The sequence below is a fragment of the Prionailurus bengalensis genome, chromosome A1, assembly GCF_016509475.1.
Source record: "Prionailurus bengalensis isolate Pbe53 chromosome A1, Fcat_Pben_1.1_paternal_pri, whole genome shotgun sequence".
Lineage (NCBI taxonomy): Eukaryota > Metazoa > Chordata > Mammalia > Carnivora > Felidae > Prionailurus > Prionailurus bengalensis.
Window position 1 is genome coordinate 87,043,912 of NC_057343.1, and position 20,165 is coordinate 87,064,076.

The 20,165-nt window shown below is 35.4% G+C and overlaps 1 protein-coding gene and 1 pseudogene across 1 annotated transcript; both read left to right on the forward strand.

Annotated features, from left to right (window-relative positions):
* Positions 1-2,881: 2,881 nt before the first annotated feature.
* On the forward strand, positions 2,882-3,832 carry LOC122479100 (olfactory receptor 14K1-like). The gene has a single exon (XM_043573101.1). It carries the CDS (start codon positions 2,882-2,884, stop codon positions 3,830-3,832), a length of 951 nt encoding a protein of 316 aa, XP_043429036.1.
* A 1,073-nt stretch (positions 3,833-4,905) lies between these two features.
* Positions 4,906-5,966, forward strand: LOC122479106 (annotated as a pseudogene).
* The last annotated feature ends 14,199 nt before the right edge of the window (positions 5,967-20,165 follow it).

Consider the following 20,165-nt stretch of genomic DNA (forward strand, 5'->3'; position numbering starts at 1 on the left):
AAGAGAACCAAACCTTAAACATCTCTTAAGGATAGAGAACAAAGTTAATGGAGGGAAGTGGTTGGGGAATGGGCTAAAGCGGTGATAGGTATTAAGGAGGGCACTTCTTGTGATGAGCACTGGATGTTATAAAAACAAAAATACCGTAGTCCTTACACTAGGAGATAAATTACACATTACGTTGATAGCCTTCTTAGTTTGAATTCCACATTAATTTTCTAAAATTCATATTGATGCCACCCATGTAATATGAGCTTTTAAAGGTGCTACTGTATTATCTAGAATAGTTGTTTACTCCTCTCTTTCAAGAATCTGTGAAAGCTTGACATATCAGATAGAATTCAGTTGAGATCCTCTTTCTTTTTTAAATATTAGTAAAAAAGAATATATATGTGTATATATATGTGTGTATATATATATATATATACGTATACCACATCTTTCCATCCATTTGTCAGTTGGACATTTGGACTCTTTCCATAATCTGGCTATCACTTATAGCGCTGCTATAAACATTGGGGTAAATGTGCCCCTTTGAATCGGCATTTTTGTATCCTTTTAATAAATGCCTATAAGTCAGAGAAAGACAAATATCATATGATTTCACTCATATGTGGAATTTAAGAAACAAAAACGGATAAACATAGGGGAAGGGAAAGAAAACTAAAATAAAAAAAAAAGAGAAGGAGGGGCGCCTGGGTGGCTCAGTTGTTTAAGCGTCCCACTTCGCTCAGGTCACGATCTCACCGTTTGTGAGTTTGAGCCCCACGTGGGGCTCTGTGCTCACAGCTCAGAGTCTGGAGCCTGCTTCCAATTCTGTGTCTCCCTCTCTCTCTGCCCCATCCCCACTCATGCTCTGTCTCTCTCTGCCTTAAAAATAAATAAAATATTTTTTTAAAAAAAGAGAGAAGGAGGGGCGCCTGGGTGGCGCAGTCGGTCAAGCGTCCGACTTCAGCCAGGTCACGATCTCGCGGTCCTTGAGTTCGAGCCCCGCGTCGGGCTCTGGGCTGATGGCTCACAGCCTGGAGCCTGTTTCCGATTCTGTGTCTCCCTCTCTCTCTGCCCCTCCCCCGTTCATGCTCTGTCTCTCTCTGTCCCAAAAATAAATAAACGTTGAAAAAAAAATTTAAAAAAAAAAAGAGAGAAGGAGGCAAACCATAAGAGACATTTAAGTACAGAGATAAAGTTTGCTGTAGGGGAGGTGCGGGACAGGTTAAATGGGTGATGGGCATTAAGGAAGACACTTTTTAGGATGAGCACTGGGTGTCATGTGTAAGATGAATCACTGGCTTTTACTCCTGCAGAAGTAGTAACACTATATGTTAACTAACTTGAATTTAAATAATTTAAAAACTTAGTAACAAGTAGATATTTTGTAGAAAGCCACAAGGGGTGTACAGCTAAATTTCTCGTATGTTAATAAATAGTTCCAAGCTTTTTCCATTTAATTATTCAGTATTGCTTTTAGTTTTTTTAATTTTGTTTTATTTTTTTAACTTATTTTTGACTAAAAGAGACACAGAGCGTGAGCAGGAGACTGGCAGAGAAAGATGGAAACAGAGAATCCCAAGCAGGCTCTAGGCTCCGAGCTGTCAACACAGAGCCTGACCCAGGGCTTGAACTCATGAACCTGAGATCATGACCTGAGCCAAAGTCGGCCGCCCAACAGACTAAACCACCCAGGTGCCCCTGTGTTGTTTTTATAAAATAGTTCCTACATTGTATTTTTCTCAGATACTAAGTAACCTATCATTAAAGGAAATATTTTTGCCAGGGATGTTATTCATCGTTACTCTGTTTCTATTTATCATATTCACTTTTATTTCAACCGCTTTTTCTGTAAAGTGTGCTACCATTTTGACGATAAAAAACATTGGCTAAACATCCTGGGAATGAGTGTCTGCAAGATTGTGAGTGTTCATGAACACATGTGGTTCAGTAGATGTATAAGCAGCCAGTGAGTTGGGAGAGGTAGACCTTCCCCCATATTCCATATCCTTCTCCCACATTACATCTATCACTACTGTTGCTTATTTCATGGTAATGACACAACTCCATATTTATTAATTTCCTGTTCACATTTGCATTTTCTTTATACCATAAATCTCATTGTTTTTCATTTATTTGGTTTTTTTAAAAAATGTTTATTTTTTATTTTGATAGACAGATTGCACACAGGTGCAAGTGGAGGAGGGATAGAGAGAGAAGGAGAGAATCCCAAGAAGGCTCCATGCTGTCAATGCAGACCAGATGTGGGGCTCAGTCTCACCAACGATGAGATCATGACTTGAGCTGAAATCAAGAGTCAGACACTTAAATGATTGGGCTACTCAAGCACCCCTCACTTTTTACCATGTAGTGTGATGTACTTTATCATAAAATTAAATACAACATTTTTTCTTACTTTTTGGGGTGATAAAGGTAATGAGTGAAAGCATGTGCTTTTACAATAATATTCATTGATTACCTTCTATTGCCTGAAATGCTTTAAAAATGATTCTGTTGTAGTAAAGGCTTTGTTTAGCATATTGAACTAATAATTCAGGATATATTTTATAAAGATACATGTTTCATCAGCCAATTTATGAAGTTCCATAAATGAAAGCAATTTTCCTATTCTTTCTTCCTATTCTTCCTGATCTGCTCACTTAACCTATTACAAATTCAGACACATACTAAAAGTGGCAGATTGAGGAGGTCATAAACCTTGACATGCATGTAGGAAGACCGAAAATGTACATGACTTATAACACAAAACAGATGAATTCTTACAGGAATCAAAAACAGTATTGGAAAGGAGGAAGGCTTAGCATGTACCTGATGTTGTGTCTTTACTCTCCTTTGTGTCATATAGAGTGAGGATGTGCATAGAGTGGAAAACATGGCCAACCACTCAGCAGTGATGGAATTCTTCCTCATGGAAGTCTCTGCCACCAGGGAGCTCCAGATTATACATGGCTTTCTGTTTTTGCTTCTTTACTTGGTAACTCTTATGGGAAATCTTCTCATTTTTGTCCTAATCACTCTGGATCAGTATCTTCATACTCCCATGTACTTCTTCCTGAAGAACTTATCACTTTTTGATGCCTGCCTTATTTCAATTACAGTTCCAAAATGTATTATGAACACTTTATGCCATGAGAATACCATTTCTTTCTCAGGATGCATATTACAAGTGTTGTTGGTGATTCACTTTGCTGGGTCTGAGCTTTTCATTCTAACAGCCATGTCCTATGACCGCTATGTGGCCATCTGTCGTCCATTGCACTATAATATCATCATGAACAGGAGAGTCTGTATGGGGATGACAGTCACCTCCTGGATTCTTGGGAGTATCTTTGGGGTCTTATACTCATCTGGCACTTTCTCTTTATCTTTTTGTGGCTCTAGAAATCTTCCTCAGTTTTTCTGTGATGTCCCCTCCCTACTGAAGGTTTCTTGCTCAAAGACTCATATCACCATTGATATTAGTGAGGCAATTGGGGTTATGTATGCACTTTTCTGTTTGGTGTCCATTGGATTTTCATATATTTGCATTTTCAATACAGTGTTGAGAATACCATCATCACAAAGGTGGTCAAAAACCTTTTCCACTTGTACCCCCCATCTCATAGTTGTAACAACATTTATTGTAACAGGTACCATGGCCTATCTAAAGCCAGTCCCTGATTCCCCACATCTTGTGGATTTCTTGGTGTCTGTATTCTATTCTGTATTGCCTCCATCTTTGAACCCCATCATCTACAGCCTAAGGAACAAGGAAATTAAGGAATCTCTGAGGAAGTTTCTGTGGAAAGTAAGTCATTATAGATTCTATGGAGAAAAACAATAGAACTAGTATCTATAAAGCCAAAGTCCATTGTTTTAATCCTTTGGCTTCTTATAATCTAATGTGGACCTCAATATCTATACAATAAAATAGTCACCTTATTTAAAAGTGCTAGGATAAAGTTGACATGTTTATGGTTATGAATAAACAGTCATTATCTCAGAACTGCCAAGAGTGCATATTCATTACCTAGAATTTGTGCATGCAAATTAAGCTTTATAGACATATGACAGTTTTTCAAGTGGCTTACTGAAGATGTCCGTGTACCAATTTTTTTTAAACTTAATATAGTACTTTACGTGGCACAAGGAACTCTGTGGATGTAATTCAACTAAGGAGTATTAGTTAAGGTGTTTATCCTGGACCACCTAATGGGTCCTAATCTAATCATAAACTGTTAAAGGCGGAACTTCTCAAAGCTTTGTTAGAAGGAGATGTGTTTATGAAGAGTGGTCTTCCCTTATTGGCTTTGAATATAGAAGGTGGTCATGAGCCCAGATATAGACAGAGGCAGCCTCAAGACTAGAAAATGCAAGGAACAGATAGTTCAGTGGAGACCCAAGAAAATAATGCAACCATACCAGCTGCTCCTGCACTTTAGCCCCCCGTGTGATTGGTGTTGGATTTCTAAATTACAGCACTTTACCGGCACCTGGGTGGCTCAGTTGGGAAAGCATCCAACTCTTGGTTTTGGCACAGGTCATGATCTATAGTTCTGACTGTGCAGAGCCTACTTGAGGTTGTCTCTCTCTCCCTCTCTCTCTCTCCCCCTCCTGCAAGCTCTGTCTCTCACTCTCTCAAAATTAAAAAATAAAAAAATAAACTTAAAAAATTAAAAACAATAAAATAAAATAATACATATATGTGATGATAAAACACAGAGTTTGTGATAATTTGTTACAACAGCAACAAAAATTTAACAAAAGCATTTTGTTATACTTGTCTGTATAAAATCACTTAAATCAGAATTTGTTCAGAATAAGTATACAGACTATGAAACTAAAAGTTTTAATTAAAGTTAAAACATATGGCAGTGGGAGTGGAATATGTCAGTGGGGCTTGGCAGGGGACAGGGAATGGGTTGCAGCATGAGTGCTCAGGACAGGACAGCGGCCCAGGGCTCTAAGATGATCTACAAAACCTGTTGGGTGATGGTGAGAAGGTGATACGGGAGGTGAAGCTGCTACTTTTGGGTGCTGAGGAGTCAGGGAAGAGCATCACTGTCAAGCAAAGGAAGAACATCCAGGAGGCTGGCAGTCTCAGGCAGTCCTCTACAGCATCACCATCCAGCCCATCATGGCCCCTGTCAAAGCCATGGACTATCTGAAGATAGAATTTGCTGGCCCTTCCTGTACACATGACGCCAGGCAGCTGTTTTCACTGTCCTGAACTGCTGAGGGTAGGGGTTGCTTCCTGAGGGTCTACCCAGTGTCATCCACAGGCTTAGGTCTGACCCTGGCCTGCAGGTAGGCTCTGGCTGCTGGCTGGAGTGCCAGCTCCACCACTCTGCTGCCTTTGACCTCACTGCCCTGGGGAGCATCACACGGAGTAACTACATCCCCACAGAGCAGGACGTGCCATGGTCTCAAGAGAAGACCACTGGCATCGTGGAGACACACCTCACCTTCAGGGACTTACCCTCAAGATATTTGATGTGGGCAGTCTGCGGTCTGAATCAAAGAAGTGGATCCACTGCTTTGAGAGTGTCACAGCCATCATCTCCTGCATAACCTTGGGCACACATGACCTGTGTTAGCAGAGGATGAGGAGATGCACCACATGCACTGGAACATGAAGCTCTTTGACAATGACTTCTCCAACAACCAGTGGTCACAGACTGGTCCACTATCCTTGTCCTCAACAAGAACTTGTTTGAGCAGATCACCCACACCCCAATACCACCTGTTTCCCTGAGTACAGAGGGGCCAAGAAATATGACCAGGTAGCCAGCCACATCCAAGGTAAGTCTGAGACCCTGCACAAGAGCAAGGATACCAAGGAGATCTACATGCACTTCACCTGTGCCAACCACACCAAGAACTTGTGGTTCCTGTTTAAAGCTGTCTCCCACATCATCATCAGGAACAACCTGAATGTGACCGCAGGCCACATTAGTACCCTGTTGGTTAGAATGTGAATTCATAGAGTCATAATGGAAAACAGTATGGAAGTTTCTAAAAAAAAAAAAAAAATAGAACCACTGTAAAATCCAGCAATGTCACATTTAAGCATTTATGCATTGTAATATAATCATCATTTTGAAGTGATATATGTACTCTAATGTTTATTGCATGATTATTTACAATACAATACAATTGCAATGACATGGATGGAGCTAGAGTGTGTTATACCTGGCAAAATAAGTCAGTCAGTCAGAGAAAGAAATGGTTTCACTCATATGTGGAATTTAAGAAACAAAAAAGATGAACATAGAGGAAGGAAGAAAAAGAGAGAGAGGGATGCAAACTATAAGAGACTCTTAACTATAGAGAATAAACTATGAGTTGCTGGAAATTAAGTGGGGGATGGGCTAAATGGGTGATGGGTATTAAGGAGGGCACTCTATGTGATGTGATGAGCACAGGTGTTATATGTAAGTGGTGAATCACTAAATTCTACTGCTGAAACCAAAATTACACTTTATGTTAACTTTATGTCAAAAGTTAAATAAAAACTTGAAATAATAAAAAGGAAATTTTCTGAGATCTTTAATTTTTGTGGCAAAAAAGATAATTATGTGAGTTAATATGTTAATTCTTATAATCACTTCACAGTGTATATGTGTATAAAATCATCACATTGTACACTTTAGTTATATTCAATTTTATTCAACAATTATACTTTATAATAATAGAAAAATAAAATGTAAAAAAATAAATATTTTCAAGTTTGGTAGATTGCAGGATTATTTCTCAAAGAGAGATCTTCTCAATAGATATGACTTTGAATTTTAATTGCCTTTAATCCCTGCAAATCCATATTATAAGTATTAGAGGTATACTTTTGCTAATTAGAACAGTAATTTTTCTGTCTCTTAGCTCTTTATCCATTTATATATTTCACTTCTAAAACCTTCATGAAGAATGTGTCACTGCAGACATTTGATTTTTAAACCACTTTAAGATACCTACAACTATTTGAAATTAGGGAAACAAATAGAATCAAAGTGGAATCCCTACTTGTATTCATGGACTGCTGAGGATTAGCAGCACGAGCTGCTGTAGGATTTTGGTGCTGTTTACAAATATGTATATTATTATGACAAAACAAGGACAACAACAAAAAAATGTTCTCTGGGCCTTCTAAGGGGCACAGATAACATATGACTTGGGAAATTGATGGTAACATATCTCCATTTCTCTGAGCCTTTGTGTCCTTGCTAAACTGTGACTGACAGGAGTTTTGGCATCTCAGTCTCATTTTCTATAGGCCACCCTTAAATTCAGACCTCAATTAGCTAATACCGTAGACTATTAGTACTCTTCTCAGGTACTCAAAGAACACAATAAATTATAAACTTTGTATGAGTATACCTGTGGAAATGAGTACTGTCCTATCCAGTTTTATATTACATTCTCTTTGATCTAATAACCTTAGAATCAACTTCCATACATGTTATCCAGATTTCTTCCACCATAGGTTGTCAGTATCCTGTGACTATTTTTAGTTCATAGCAATATTTTTCAATACAGGTTCTATGCTTCTGCAATGCTGTGCTGGAAACTTAGTCTCCCTATGTTATTGGAAGAAATTAGGAAAGTTTGGAAACATGTCAAGAAGAGAATTTCACCTGGTAAACTATTCTCACAGGTGAAGCCAATGGAAAAATTCTGCATATGTGTTAGTTGATTCTTGCAAGTAAGGGGGATGGTGTGGAATTCTTACATCATCAAAAAATGTTCCAGTATTTTAGCTTGAAAGTTGCAAGTATTGTCTGTGTCCACACAAATGTCTGCCATCCATTTCCCAGGTCCTTCTTCTCCCAATCTATGTCTTTCCCTAGCAAAAGTGATCTTGGATGATCTCTATATTCAAATTCTCCAGGGAGGGAGGGAACAGAACAAATAGGATGGATGTGTGTATAGATAGATAGGTCTATCCATCTATTATCTATCTATCTATCTATCTATCTATCTATATTTCTATCTTTCCATCTACCTATCATCTATGTATCTATCTATACATCATCTATCTATCATTTATATATCTATCTTTGTCTATAGATAAGTTGTCAGAAGGACATATTTCTAAGTGAAACAAGCAAAAAACACTCTATGTTATTATCTATATGTAGAATTAAATAAAAAGAAAAGTCAAACTTTGTAGATAAGTAAATACACACTTATCTTAAGAAACTGACTAATGCAATTATGTAATCTGGCAATGCAAAATCTGCAGTGTGTGTTAGAAGGCTGAAAATCCAGAGGAGAGCTGATATGTCAGTTCAAGCCCAGTGGTTGACTACTGGAAATCCAGGGAAGAGCTGACATCGAAGTTAATGTCCAAAAGCCAGCATAGCTTCAAAATTCTCTTACTAATGATTAGCAGGAAATAATCTTTTGCCTATGTATTCAACAGCATTGACCACTCCTCATTCTTCAAACATGATATTATCTAGGCATCTGTGACAACTATACACTCATAATTTTCTGCCCCAAGTGCCCCCTTTTTTATCCTGCATTGAATTTCTCCTTAATTCAACTTCTACTTTTTAGTGGAACCCAAGGATCTGGTCATGATTTTCTACTTCATGTTATCTTTTTCAGATAATGTATATCAAGTAATATTCTCTCCTACTCCAAATATTTCTGATATCTAAAAACAATTGTTCATATCATCTGTGACTTTACTTGTTCACACCACTACAATTCTTTGTTATGTTACCACAAAAACCACCTAAACCATCTCCCAAGTTTATTTCTTGTTCAATAAATATTTCTGTGCAGGCCAGTGATATTTAATCTTAAAACAAATAAGGAAAAAAAAAGAGATATAGAGAGAGTGCAAACAAGTAAAGAAACAACAACAATGTCAAATTACTTCCCTCCTATCTTGAAATCTTTAAAATAAAATTTTATGGGTGCCTGGGTGGCTCAGTGGTTGAGCGTCCAAATTTGGCTCGGGTTATGATCTCGCAGTTGACGAGTTCGAGCTCTGTGTCAGGCTCTGTGCTGACAGCTCAGAGTCTGGAGACTACTTCTGATTCTTTGTCTTCCTCTCTCTCTGCCTCTCCCCTGCTCATGCTCTGTCTCTCTCTGTCTCAAAAATAAAGATATACATTAATTTTTTACATAAAATAAAATTTTAAAAATTTACTAAGAAAAATGTAAAAATTTCTTAGTATGTTTCAAAGTTTTAAATGAATGTATTACTGTCTAACTTTATGACTTCATCTAATACTAGTATTATTTTATCATTCTGCATTAGCAACACTGTATTTTTTCCATTACTAAAACAAATTTTATCTAGCCTTCAGGTTTATAAATGCCGCTCACTTCAGATAGAATAAGGGATACAAGGATGGTTAAAAAACTCACTCCTTTTATCTAACAGACCTCAACTTCTCACATTGCTAAGAGGTTTTTCCTTTACTACTAAATATGAATCATGATGGAGGATGATGAAGATGAAAATGTATTTTTAAACTTTAAGCCTTCATAACTACTTGAAATTGTTGTGTTTCCTACTCGTCAACTCCTTTATTTTGTATCATTTCCTGTAGATTGTAAACCCCATAAAATTAAGGAAATATATATTTTCCCCGATGATCCTCTAGTTTATATAAATTTTCTTTGAATATATTAGGTATAGAAAGTATTTGTTAAAGAATTGAATGCTGATAGATGGAAAATACACGATGATTTATCAGATTAATTGGGTAAAGAGACTTAACAGACTCTCATGTCTTGATTTCAGGTGTAGACTAATAAAAGGACATTGGTCACATTCTCTGATATGTAACATCATGGGGCAGGATGAGAGGGGGTAAACTTGAGTCGGGGGAAGATTAATTGCAGTATAATGACCACAGATTTGGGCATGCATGTGGAACAACTTGATACATAAAAATACTCCACATTATAATATATATTTAGTTTCAGAGTTCAGAAGGAATTTGAGGTTACAGATATTGTTGAAAGTGAGTAGTAATTAAACCAGAAGTATGTGTAATGTAAAGAGAACATGGCCTAAAATCATGCAATGGGAAAAAACACCAGTACTTTAGAGACTGGTAAATGAACTAACCTACAATGGTGACTAATCCTAGAAGCCAAATAATGATGTTGAATTTAGAAATGTAGCCATCAATGTGTCAAGCAAGTGAATGATTAATATAATGACAAAAATATATCAATGATCTTGGCATGGATAATTCTCTAAGGTAAATTTGGTAATGGGAGTCATATTTCAGGAGATTCAGGAATGAAATTGACAAGAAGTAGAAACTGAGTATCAACAACTCTTCTTTTAGATATTGGTTTGAATAGGGGGATGGGGTATATTATGGTTAGAAGATGCTGGCAACAAAAGCTAGTTGTAACCAGTTTTCATGGTCTCCTATAGTTTTTGAAAAAGCTGAGAAAAATCGCCCAGACCTCTCTGCAACTAGTTTGGGCAATGTGTCAAATTCTGAAGAATGAAATAATGAGAACCAATATCAGGGCTAGTCCAGAAATAGTTCTTGCAGACACAAAAAGAAATCTGTACCCAGACAAGCAAAATTGAGAAAATGAAGTAAATTTAAAAGAAATTAAATCTTAGGAGTAGTAAGCAAATAGCAAAAAATTTTTAAAAATCTGTTTCAAATGTCTTTATTTAGATAGATAATTGATTTTTAGTTAACAACAAAGAACGCCAAAAGGAAGTGGTGTGATACCTCAAATAATTTAGAGAAATTAATGGCCATCTTGTAATAAATATATTATTCCATGAGGCAGTCATGGGGATGTATCTCTCAGATCACTGAAGGGAACATAACTGACTAACATCTCTAAGTGCTGTGCTTTCAAATCCATCGCCAAGGTTTCCCCAATGCCACACATCCATGGGCTGCCCCCAGATAGTCTGAGCACAGCAGGTAGGCTAAGACAAACTAATTCCTGAGAGACATAACTCCTGTGATGAGTGATTTTGAATAAAGGACTCCCCATCAGCCTTGCCAGAACATTGGTAGAGCTTTACAGCATTTCCTTTCATCTCTGCTTCATGTGAGTCAGATTTGCATTTGAGGCTGACTGTTCTTTACTTTCCTGGCTCCTTCCCACAATAGATGAATTGTCTAGGATGTAACTTTATTTTACCTGAAAATTAATAAGTTAGATGTTACTCTTACATGGATCCTGGCAGAAGACACAATATTCTTGCACTTGTCCCCAAGGCCCATGGTCCCCAAGTCTGCTTACCCTGATGCTGAAATAACCCATATGAGTGTCCTCAGTTCTTACATTCTTTGCATATAAGGCAAGGTATAGGTGTAATAAAACCTATGGGGAGGGTCTTCCAACAATAGATAGTCTTCCTGTCTAATCTTTCTTGGCATCTGTTTACCAGAGGACTAAGATTAACACAACAAACTAATGAAAAACAAAGCAAACAAACAAAAAACTTAACCCACAGCAGCATGCCTTAAAGAAAATAAGTATTCTTCAGATAATGAGATTTATACAAGAAGAAAAGTCAGGTATCTACTAAATGAAGAAGATCAGTGAAAATATTTATGAGTTAGAAAATACAATTGGTAAATATTAAAATTTATTCAACTAAAAGAATTCATATAAATGTAGATACAAATAAATTCTATTTAGCACACTTGTCTGGCTCAATCAATCAGAAGAGCATGAGACTCTTGATCTTGTGGTTGTGAGGGTGCGCTTTATGTTGGGTGTAGAGATTACTTAAAATAAACAAACAAACAAAAAAAACAATATTTTTAAAAAATCCTGCCTTATGTTTTCTGAAACTTTTTTGAAAACAAATTTATACAAATATAATGGAAAGAGTTAATTTTAGGGTAAAGAAAGAATAACTTATTCTAGAAATGAAGACATATTATAAAATTATATTTAAAATTTGGTATTTATTCAAGTATAGTAGAATAAAGGCCAAAAACTCTAAAATGCATAGATATGACATAAGTAGGGAAAAAGCAACGCAGAAAAATAGTAAGTGTAACATCATTTGGATATCTGTATCTTTATAGTTAAAATAAAATGTAATGTCTACCTTACTTTACTCATGAAAAATCAATGCAATGGAGATAATTGATAAAAATTTGAATTGAAAAATATCAAGTTTTGAAAGATAATATGACAATATATTTATGACTTCAGACTAGGAAAATAATCCTTTAATTGAACACAAAATGTTCAAAAATACAGGACCTTTTTTAGCCTGTCCCTCACACTAATTTAAGAATATCTGTTCTCTTTACAGACATTATTAAGACAATTGAAAGGATGAGTCATAAAAAACAAAAATATACTCAAAATGCACAACCAACAACCATTTCATTCAGACTGTTTAAACTTCAAAGGAAACAACAAAACTAAAAGGCAACCGACCGAATGGGAAAAGATATTTCCAAATGACATATCGGACAAAGGGCTAGTATCCAAAATCTATAAAGAACTTACCAAACTCCACACCCAAAAAATAAATAATCCAGTGAAGAAATGGGCAGAAAACATGAATAGACACTTCTCTAAAGAAGACATCCGGATGGCCAACAGGCACATGAAAAGATGCTCAACGTCGCTCCTCATCAGGGAAATACAAATCAAAACCACACTCAGATATCACCTCATGCTAGTCAGAGTGGCCAAAATGAACAAATCAGGAGAGTATAGATGCTGGAGAGGATGTGGAGAAATGGGAACCCTCTTGCACTGTTGGTGGGAATGCAAATTGGTGCAGCCACTCTGGAAAACAGTTTGGAGGTTCCTCAAAAAATTAAAAATAGACCTACCCTATGACCCAGCAATAGCACTGCTAGGAATTTACCCAAGGGATACAGGAGTACTGATGCATAGGGGCACTTGTCCCCCAATGTTTATAGCAGCACTCTCAACAATAACCAAATTATGGAAAAAGCCTAAATGTCCATCAACTGATGAATGGATAAAGAAATTGTGGTTTATATACACAATGGAGTACTACATGGCAATGAGAAAGAACGAAATATGGCCCTTTGTAGCAACGTGGATGGAACTGGAGAGTGTGATGCTAAGTGAAATAAGCCACACAGAGAAAGACAGACACCATATGTTTTCACTCTTACGTGGATCCTGAGAAACTTAAAAGAAACCCATGGAGGAGGGGAAAGAAAAAAAAAAAGAGGTTAGCATGGGAGAGAGCCAAAGCATAAGAGACTCCTAAAAGCTGAGAACAAACTGAGGGTTGATGGGTGGTGGGAGGGAGGGGAGGGTGGGTGATGGGTATTGAGGAGGGCACTTTTTGGGATGAGCACTAGGTGCTGTATGGAAACCAGTTTGACAATAAATTTCATATAAAAATATATTACTATGAATCAATAAAGAATAAAAATATGAATAGGCAACTTACAAAAGAGGTAACCCAAACACTTAAAAACAAGCTTAGTATCATTAATTATCAGGCAAATGTAAATTAAAAAACAAAGTGAAATATCTATGCAAACCCATTACAATGGCTAAAATAAAGACTACCACAACCCAAGTTGTCCTGAAACATTGCAGCCACAGGAATTACAATGAATGATGATTTAGAGTGAAAGCTGATGCAACCATATTGCAAACCGTTTTGAAATTATTTACTTTAATGGTATGTAAAATGTATAAAAAATAATTACACTCCTAGAAAGACCAATGTTATATCTATTAGACCTATTAAAATGGCTCTTATCAAAATTCCAGAAATAGCTTGTGCTGGCAAGAATTCAGAGAAAAAGGAAACCTTGTGCATTTTTGGTGGAAATGTAAATTTTTTGCAGCCACTATGGAAAACAATATGAAATTCAACAAAATTTAAAAAGAAGCAAAATAAAACTATAGAATTATCCAACCATTCATTCCACTTCCAAAGGAAGCTAAAACACTAACTCAAAAAGGCACCCCCATTTTCATTTCAACAGTTTTACAATAGCCAAGATATGTAACCATGTATCTATTATCTAAGTATATTTTGATGAATGAATGGATAAAGATAATGTGGTATATAAATGCAATGGAATCCTATTCAGCCATAAAAATAAAATATTTCTATTTGTGACAACATGGATGGATCTTGAGGACATTATGCTAAGTGAAAAGTTAGGAATAAATAAAACAGAGAAAGACAAGTACTGTATGATCTCACTTATATGTGGAATCTAAAAACAACCAAATGGTGAGATCATTTCTCCTCATTTTGTTTAATGATAAAAATTATACAAGTAAAATTGCAGGAGATCTGTCTGTATATTAATCAATCTACTGTCTATCTTTTCCTATATCTATCATCCATCAATTTTTGTGTTTTTTTTTGTTTGTTTGTTTTTTAGTAGGCTCTACACCCAAAATGGGGCTTGACCTCATAAGCCTGAGATTGAGTTGCATGCTCTACTGACTGAGCCAGCCAGTAGTCCCATTTTTTCTTTGTTTGCTATATGCATAAACATGTACATATAGTGTATATTATATAAGGAATATTATTGTATTTTGTATAATGTATACATTATGTATAATGTTCACAGGGGCAGTAGAGAATTTTACATGCAAATGCCTGGCTATATATAATCATATCTTATATTAAAATCTTAAAAGAGAAGAAAAAGCACTCAAATATTTGTAATTCACAGAAACCTTCAATTTCTGATTTCATACAGTAGACTACCTATTTCTTAATTTATTGCATATAGGATAGCTATTGACATTGTTTTCTGTATTTCTCTTTAAATTCTCATCAGAAGATCTTGTTATCAATTAGAGAAACCTAGTGATTTAGGATGGTGAAAGCTCAATTACCAGGACACCAGTCAGTTAAGCATCTCACTGTTGATTTGGTCTCAGGTCATGATCTCATAGTTCATGCGATCAAACCCTGAATCTGGCTCTACACTGACAGTGTAGAACCTTCTTAGGATTCTCTCTCTTCTCCTCTCTCTTCCCCTGTCCCACTTACATTTGTTCTCTCTCTCTCTCTCTCTCTCAAAATAACACACAAACATTAAAACAACACTCAGTTGCATAGAGAAATAGTCATTGTTAGTTTGTATTATTCAAAATGAACTACTTAAATATATGTTAGAAGCAAGAGCAGCCTGAACAAAACATTTTATGAGTCAGAGCTTAGTTTAAGTAAAAAAAAAAAAAAAAAGTAAAAGGATGGCCATCTAATAAATGGAAAACAGAATTGAAAAAGACCTCAACTAGATAGAGGAAGTGGGCATGTAGCATGACATCAGAGAATCTCAAAAGATCATGAAATGAAGAGGAGATCAGCATGGGATTCACATAAGAGCAACTCCCAGACTTCAGTCTTTAGTCACTGCGTTGTGCTTAGGTATCACCTGTTCCAAGCAGTGACATTAGCTTTTCTCACTTATGTCTTATGGATGGTCACCATACAAAGCTGCATGCATCGTTTCAGCACAATTTTTAACCAAATTGAGGTCCATAATTGTTCATAAAATTTGCTTCATCTATCTGAAATTCCCATTCTAAGTTCGGTTTTGATTGTCAATGGACATTTTTGATATCTGCCCCCCCCCACACACACACACACACAAAGTAGGGAGTCTTGTTGGGTGGAGGGAAATGGCAGTCAGCACCAGGGTGGGAGTAATCTGAGGTTAAACCATCCCTCCTTATGCATACACCTTGTTTTTTTCTATGCAAAGATGGGCTAAAATTCTTTTGAATTAGGAAAGAATTAAACAGTTACTCTATTATTTTGTATTACAATGGTTATTTAAAACCATACACTTCTAAGAAAAGGAAGAGTATTTTATTTTCCTCATAGTATCCATTTTAAACAAATGAAATCAGTCCCCATTACACTAATTTACTCAACTCTATTCCAGCACACTGAAAAAGCTAATGAGGGTAAATTTTATTTTTTATATATTTGGGGTGAAATTTACAATCATGTGTTTCATTGAAAGCCACATATATATCACAAATACAGTATAGTCTCTTGGTTAAATATTATGAGTTTGGAAACCACTAAACGTTGGCTTGACCATTGGCTTTGCAAGTTACTATTATGTTTATTTTTTAAATATTTATTTCAACCCTCTTGAACATCTAGTCTAGCCATACCTCATCTCCCTTTCCCTTCAAAATGAATCATTCGAAATAGTGCTTTATATTCAGTTACCATTCAAATTGTGTCTCACTCATTGCACATGATTCTACTCATTTATTTATGTAAAAATAAAGATAATCTCTACCAAAGCAATTAAATACACGTTTTTTTTATTAGATTCTTATACCCAATTTCATTCAAACACACTTTTAAATGTTCCAATAACTGACTCAAGTATCATTTTAAAATTTAAATTAACTAAAACTAACTCTTTTAGTTCCTCAGCCATATTAGCCATATTTTAACACCTTAGCCACATATATATATAGGTACCATATTTGATAGCACAGTTCTAGACACCTAACTTTAACGCCTATGTCTAGTGACAGATTTTTTTACCTCTTTTTATTTAAAGTTTATTTATTTATTTTGAGATACACACAGAGAGAGCACTCTCAGGCACGGGGGTGGGGGTGGGGGGAGAAGGGGCAGATAGAGAGGAGAAGAAAGATCCCAGGCAGTCCCCACACCTTCAGCGCAGATCCTGATGCAGGGCCCAGGCCCACAAACCATGAGATTATGACCTGAGATGAAATCAAGAGTCAGACACTCAACTGACTGAGTCATACAAGCACTCCAGGGATTTTCCTCTCATTAAAGAACCTACTGTTAATTTTTCAATAAATGTTGTTTTAAAACTTCTGTGCATTTTGTGTCTTTTCTTGTTCTTTCCACTTGTGTGCTTTTCAAGTTATGCTGTTCCAAATCATTGTTCCCACAAATGAATTTTACAAATTTGTTAATTGAAATGGCAACTATTTGTCATCTTCTTAATTCTCTACTTGCATTATCGTATTGAATATCCTCTGGCATTTGGTTCACAGTTAGGAAGCCTACATTCTGTGGGGAAGCAGTCAAATGGCTAGTATTGGATATTTGATTCAATTTCCAACTGTGGGGTCTTAAATAAATATTTTGATATAAATATATGTCATAAAATAATAAATAAATCTGTTTATACCATACCAAATTCAGACTCTTCTACAAACCCATTAAAAACTGCAGAAGTTTCTAAAAGTGCCATATAGGTTTTAGTTCAAGTTATGAAGAATAAAATGTTTTACAAAGGGCTTCTTTTGAACTGAGGTGGAAAAAACATTTCCATTTATTTTTGTCGGAATCATCATTGTGATAGAAAAGTTTGGTGGGGAGGCCTAAATTATGATATCCTCAAAGAAGTGACATATAAGATTGCAGGGTCTCAATGGCTGTGCCATATTCCCATCTAATGCATGCAAATATTTATAACATATAATATACTAATAATATGTAGCATAATAATACACTGCAAATACAAATTTCCACAAAGTGGACAAAGGAGGACCAAGATGATGGAGACAGGATTTCATAGAAAAACTGCCACAACAATAAACTCTATTTTTGTAACACTACATTAACAAAGGATGCATGACTTCTTACAGTTCTCTTTGCTTTAACTGTAAAAATAGATAATCTTCTCAGATCTACTTCATTATACTACTCATTGATTCTTTCTTGTATTGAAAATTTTGTTGTATTTATATGTCTGTATATGTATACTTGTGTGATTAATAAACTACCCTTTATGATTTCCTTAAAAATTAAGTCATTACATCATGTCCTTGATTCTAAGATAAACTTTTTTTTTCATATTTTACTGCTTCCATAAAAGGGTCTCATTCAAAAATTTATATATTCATTTGATGTAATGTTTATTTTTCAGAAAACAAATAACTAAATTTGTGATGCATTTGAAATGAATAGAAATGGATTGATATCAAAGTATGTTAAAAGAGAAGTTAAGGTATAGCTATTTTCTGCTCAGAGCTATGATTTGCACTGTAAAAATAAACCAAAGTTTACTTCTATATGGACCTTTCACATAGGTATCATATAAACCAGTTGTTGTGTGTTAAATCAATTTGCATATTAGAAGGGAGATATATCATATATATATGTTTGTTTATCAACAATATATATAGATGTATATATATACATCTATATATATAAATATACATCTATATATATACATCTATATATTATATACATCTATCTATCTATATCTATATCTATATCTATATCTATCTATATAAATGAGTCTCATTAGAAGAGATACTAAAGCTATTTCCATCAGCTATGTATAAGGTTTTAGAGATGGGGAAATGTGTAATTAAGTGCTTCATAATTCTCTATATCCAGACCTTATTTAAGCTACACTTTGAAATTTGGGTATAATTTGGGAAAGTATGATGTTTTTTATCAGGAAGGTAGTATAAAGCTTCATCAATGCTATGATGAGCCTACAGATCATGAAAGGTATTGCTACAGACAAGAAAGGTATTTTCCCCATGTCCCTATGTTGTGAGCCATATAACTGAAAACATGCTACCCATCTTCCCTCAATCTCAGTTTTCCCATCTGTTTATATTCACATCACTTCATATTGCTAGACACCATTAGTAGAGATGGTGCACATAGAAGTGTCTGATATAGTGAAAGTGATCAACAAATATTGATTTTGATCATAAAAGTGTATGGGCTCACCTGGGTGGCTCAGTCAGTTAAATGTCAGACTCTCAATTTCAACTCAGGTCATGATCTCATGGTTCAATAATTGGAGCCCCGAATAAGGCTCTGCGTTCACATTGCAGTTTGCTTGAGATTCTCTCTCTCTCTCCCTCTTTCTGTGCCCCTCTCCTGCTCACACTCATCTCACCCTTTTTCTCTCTCTCTCAGAATGAGTAAATAAACTTAAGAATTGAAAGAGCATGTGGAGTAAAGACTGAAAAGAATAACAGTGACAAGATAGTTTTCTGCAGTAATAAGTGGAAAATAATTTTGAATAATTAGGATATTGGAAATGTTATATGATACTGAAATCTGGAAAGAGTGGATATGGGATTTATCACAATGTGAGAAACAATGCCGGATGCTATTTTCTTAAGTTCCAACATTAAAAAAAGAAAATTAGACCAACATCTAGCATCAACACATTAGATAACAATAAATTTTATAAACAGAAAAGCATCTGAATCAAAAACAAATAAAATTTTAATCAAAAGCAGCAAAGATTTAAGAGAATCATTCTCTTAAATGTATGAGTAATTGTATAAAATCCTCATCAAACACATATTAGTCAAATAAATGAAGCTTGTGGGGTTTCTGGGTGGCTCAGTTGGTTAAGCATCCCACTTTTGATTTCAGCTCAGATCATATCTTACAGTTTGTAGGATCAAGCCCCACATCAGGCTTTACACTGAAGGTGTAGATCCTGCTTGGGGTTCTCTTTCTTCTCTCTCTCTTCCCCTTACCCACTCTCTATTTCTCTCAAAAATAAATTTTAAAAAATCATTTAAAAAATAAAATAACTGAAGCTTATGACAAAATAAAGTATTTTTTAAAACTGCAACATTCCATTAAAATAATTTCACATTAAAATCAAATTTCCATCAGAAGATAAATAAATGCAAAATTTAGTTAAAATCATTTTAAATTAAAATCAAATTTCCATCATAAGATAAATGATAAAATGTCATGGAAGTTGATAAGTTTGGAGGAATACAAATATATAAATCTCATGTATATGGAGCTCAGAACAGAAGTCCAAATCAGTGAAGATGTAAAAGGAAAACATTAAGACAGAATGTGAAGGAATATAAGAGAAGATTTATTTCTATTAAAACTGACATCCTGAGGGGTGCCTGGGTGGCTCAGTCGGTTAAGCATCCAACTTCAGCCCAGATCATGTTCTCACAGTTTATGAGTTAGAGCCCCACTTTGGGGTCCATGCTGACAGCTCAAAGCCTGGAACCTGCTTCAGATTCTGAGTCTCCTCTTTGCTCTCCCCTGCTCATGCTCTGTCTCTCTCTGTCTGTCTGTCTCTCAAAAATAAATAAACATTAATTTAAAAAAACCTGATAACCTGAGGTCATTACTAACAAGTTTCCAAAATATATTAATCTCTAATACAAATAATTCCAAACAGCTAGTTAATTGTGGAACAACAAAACTTCCTACTTCCTAACTTCAACTTTAG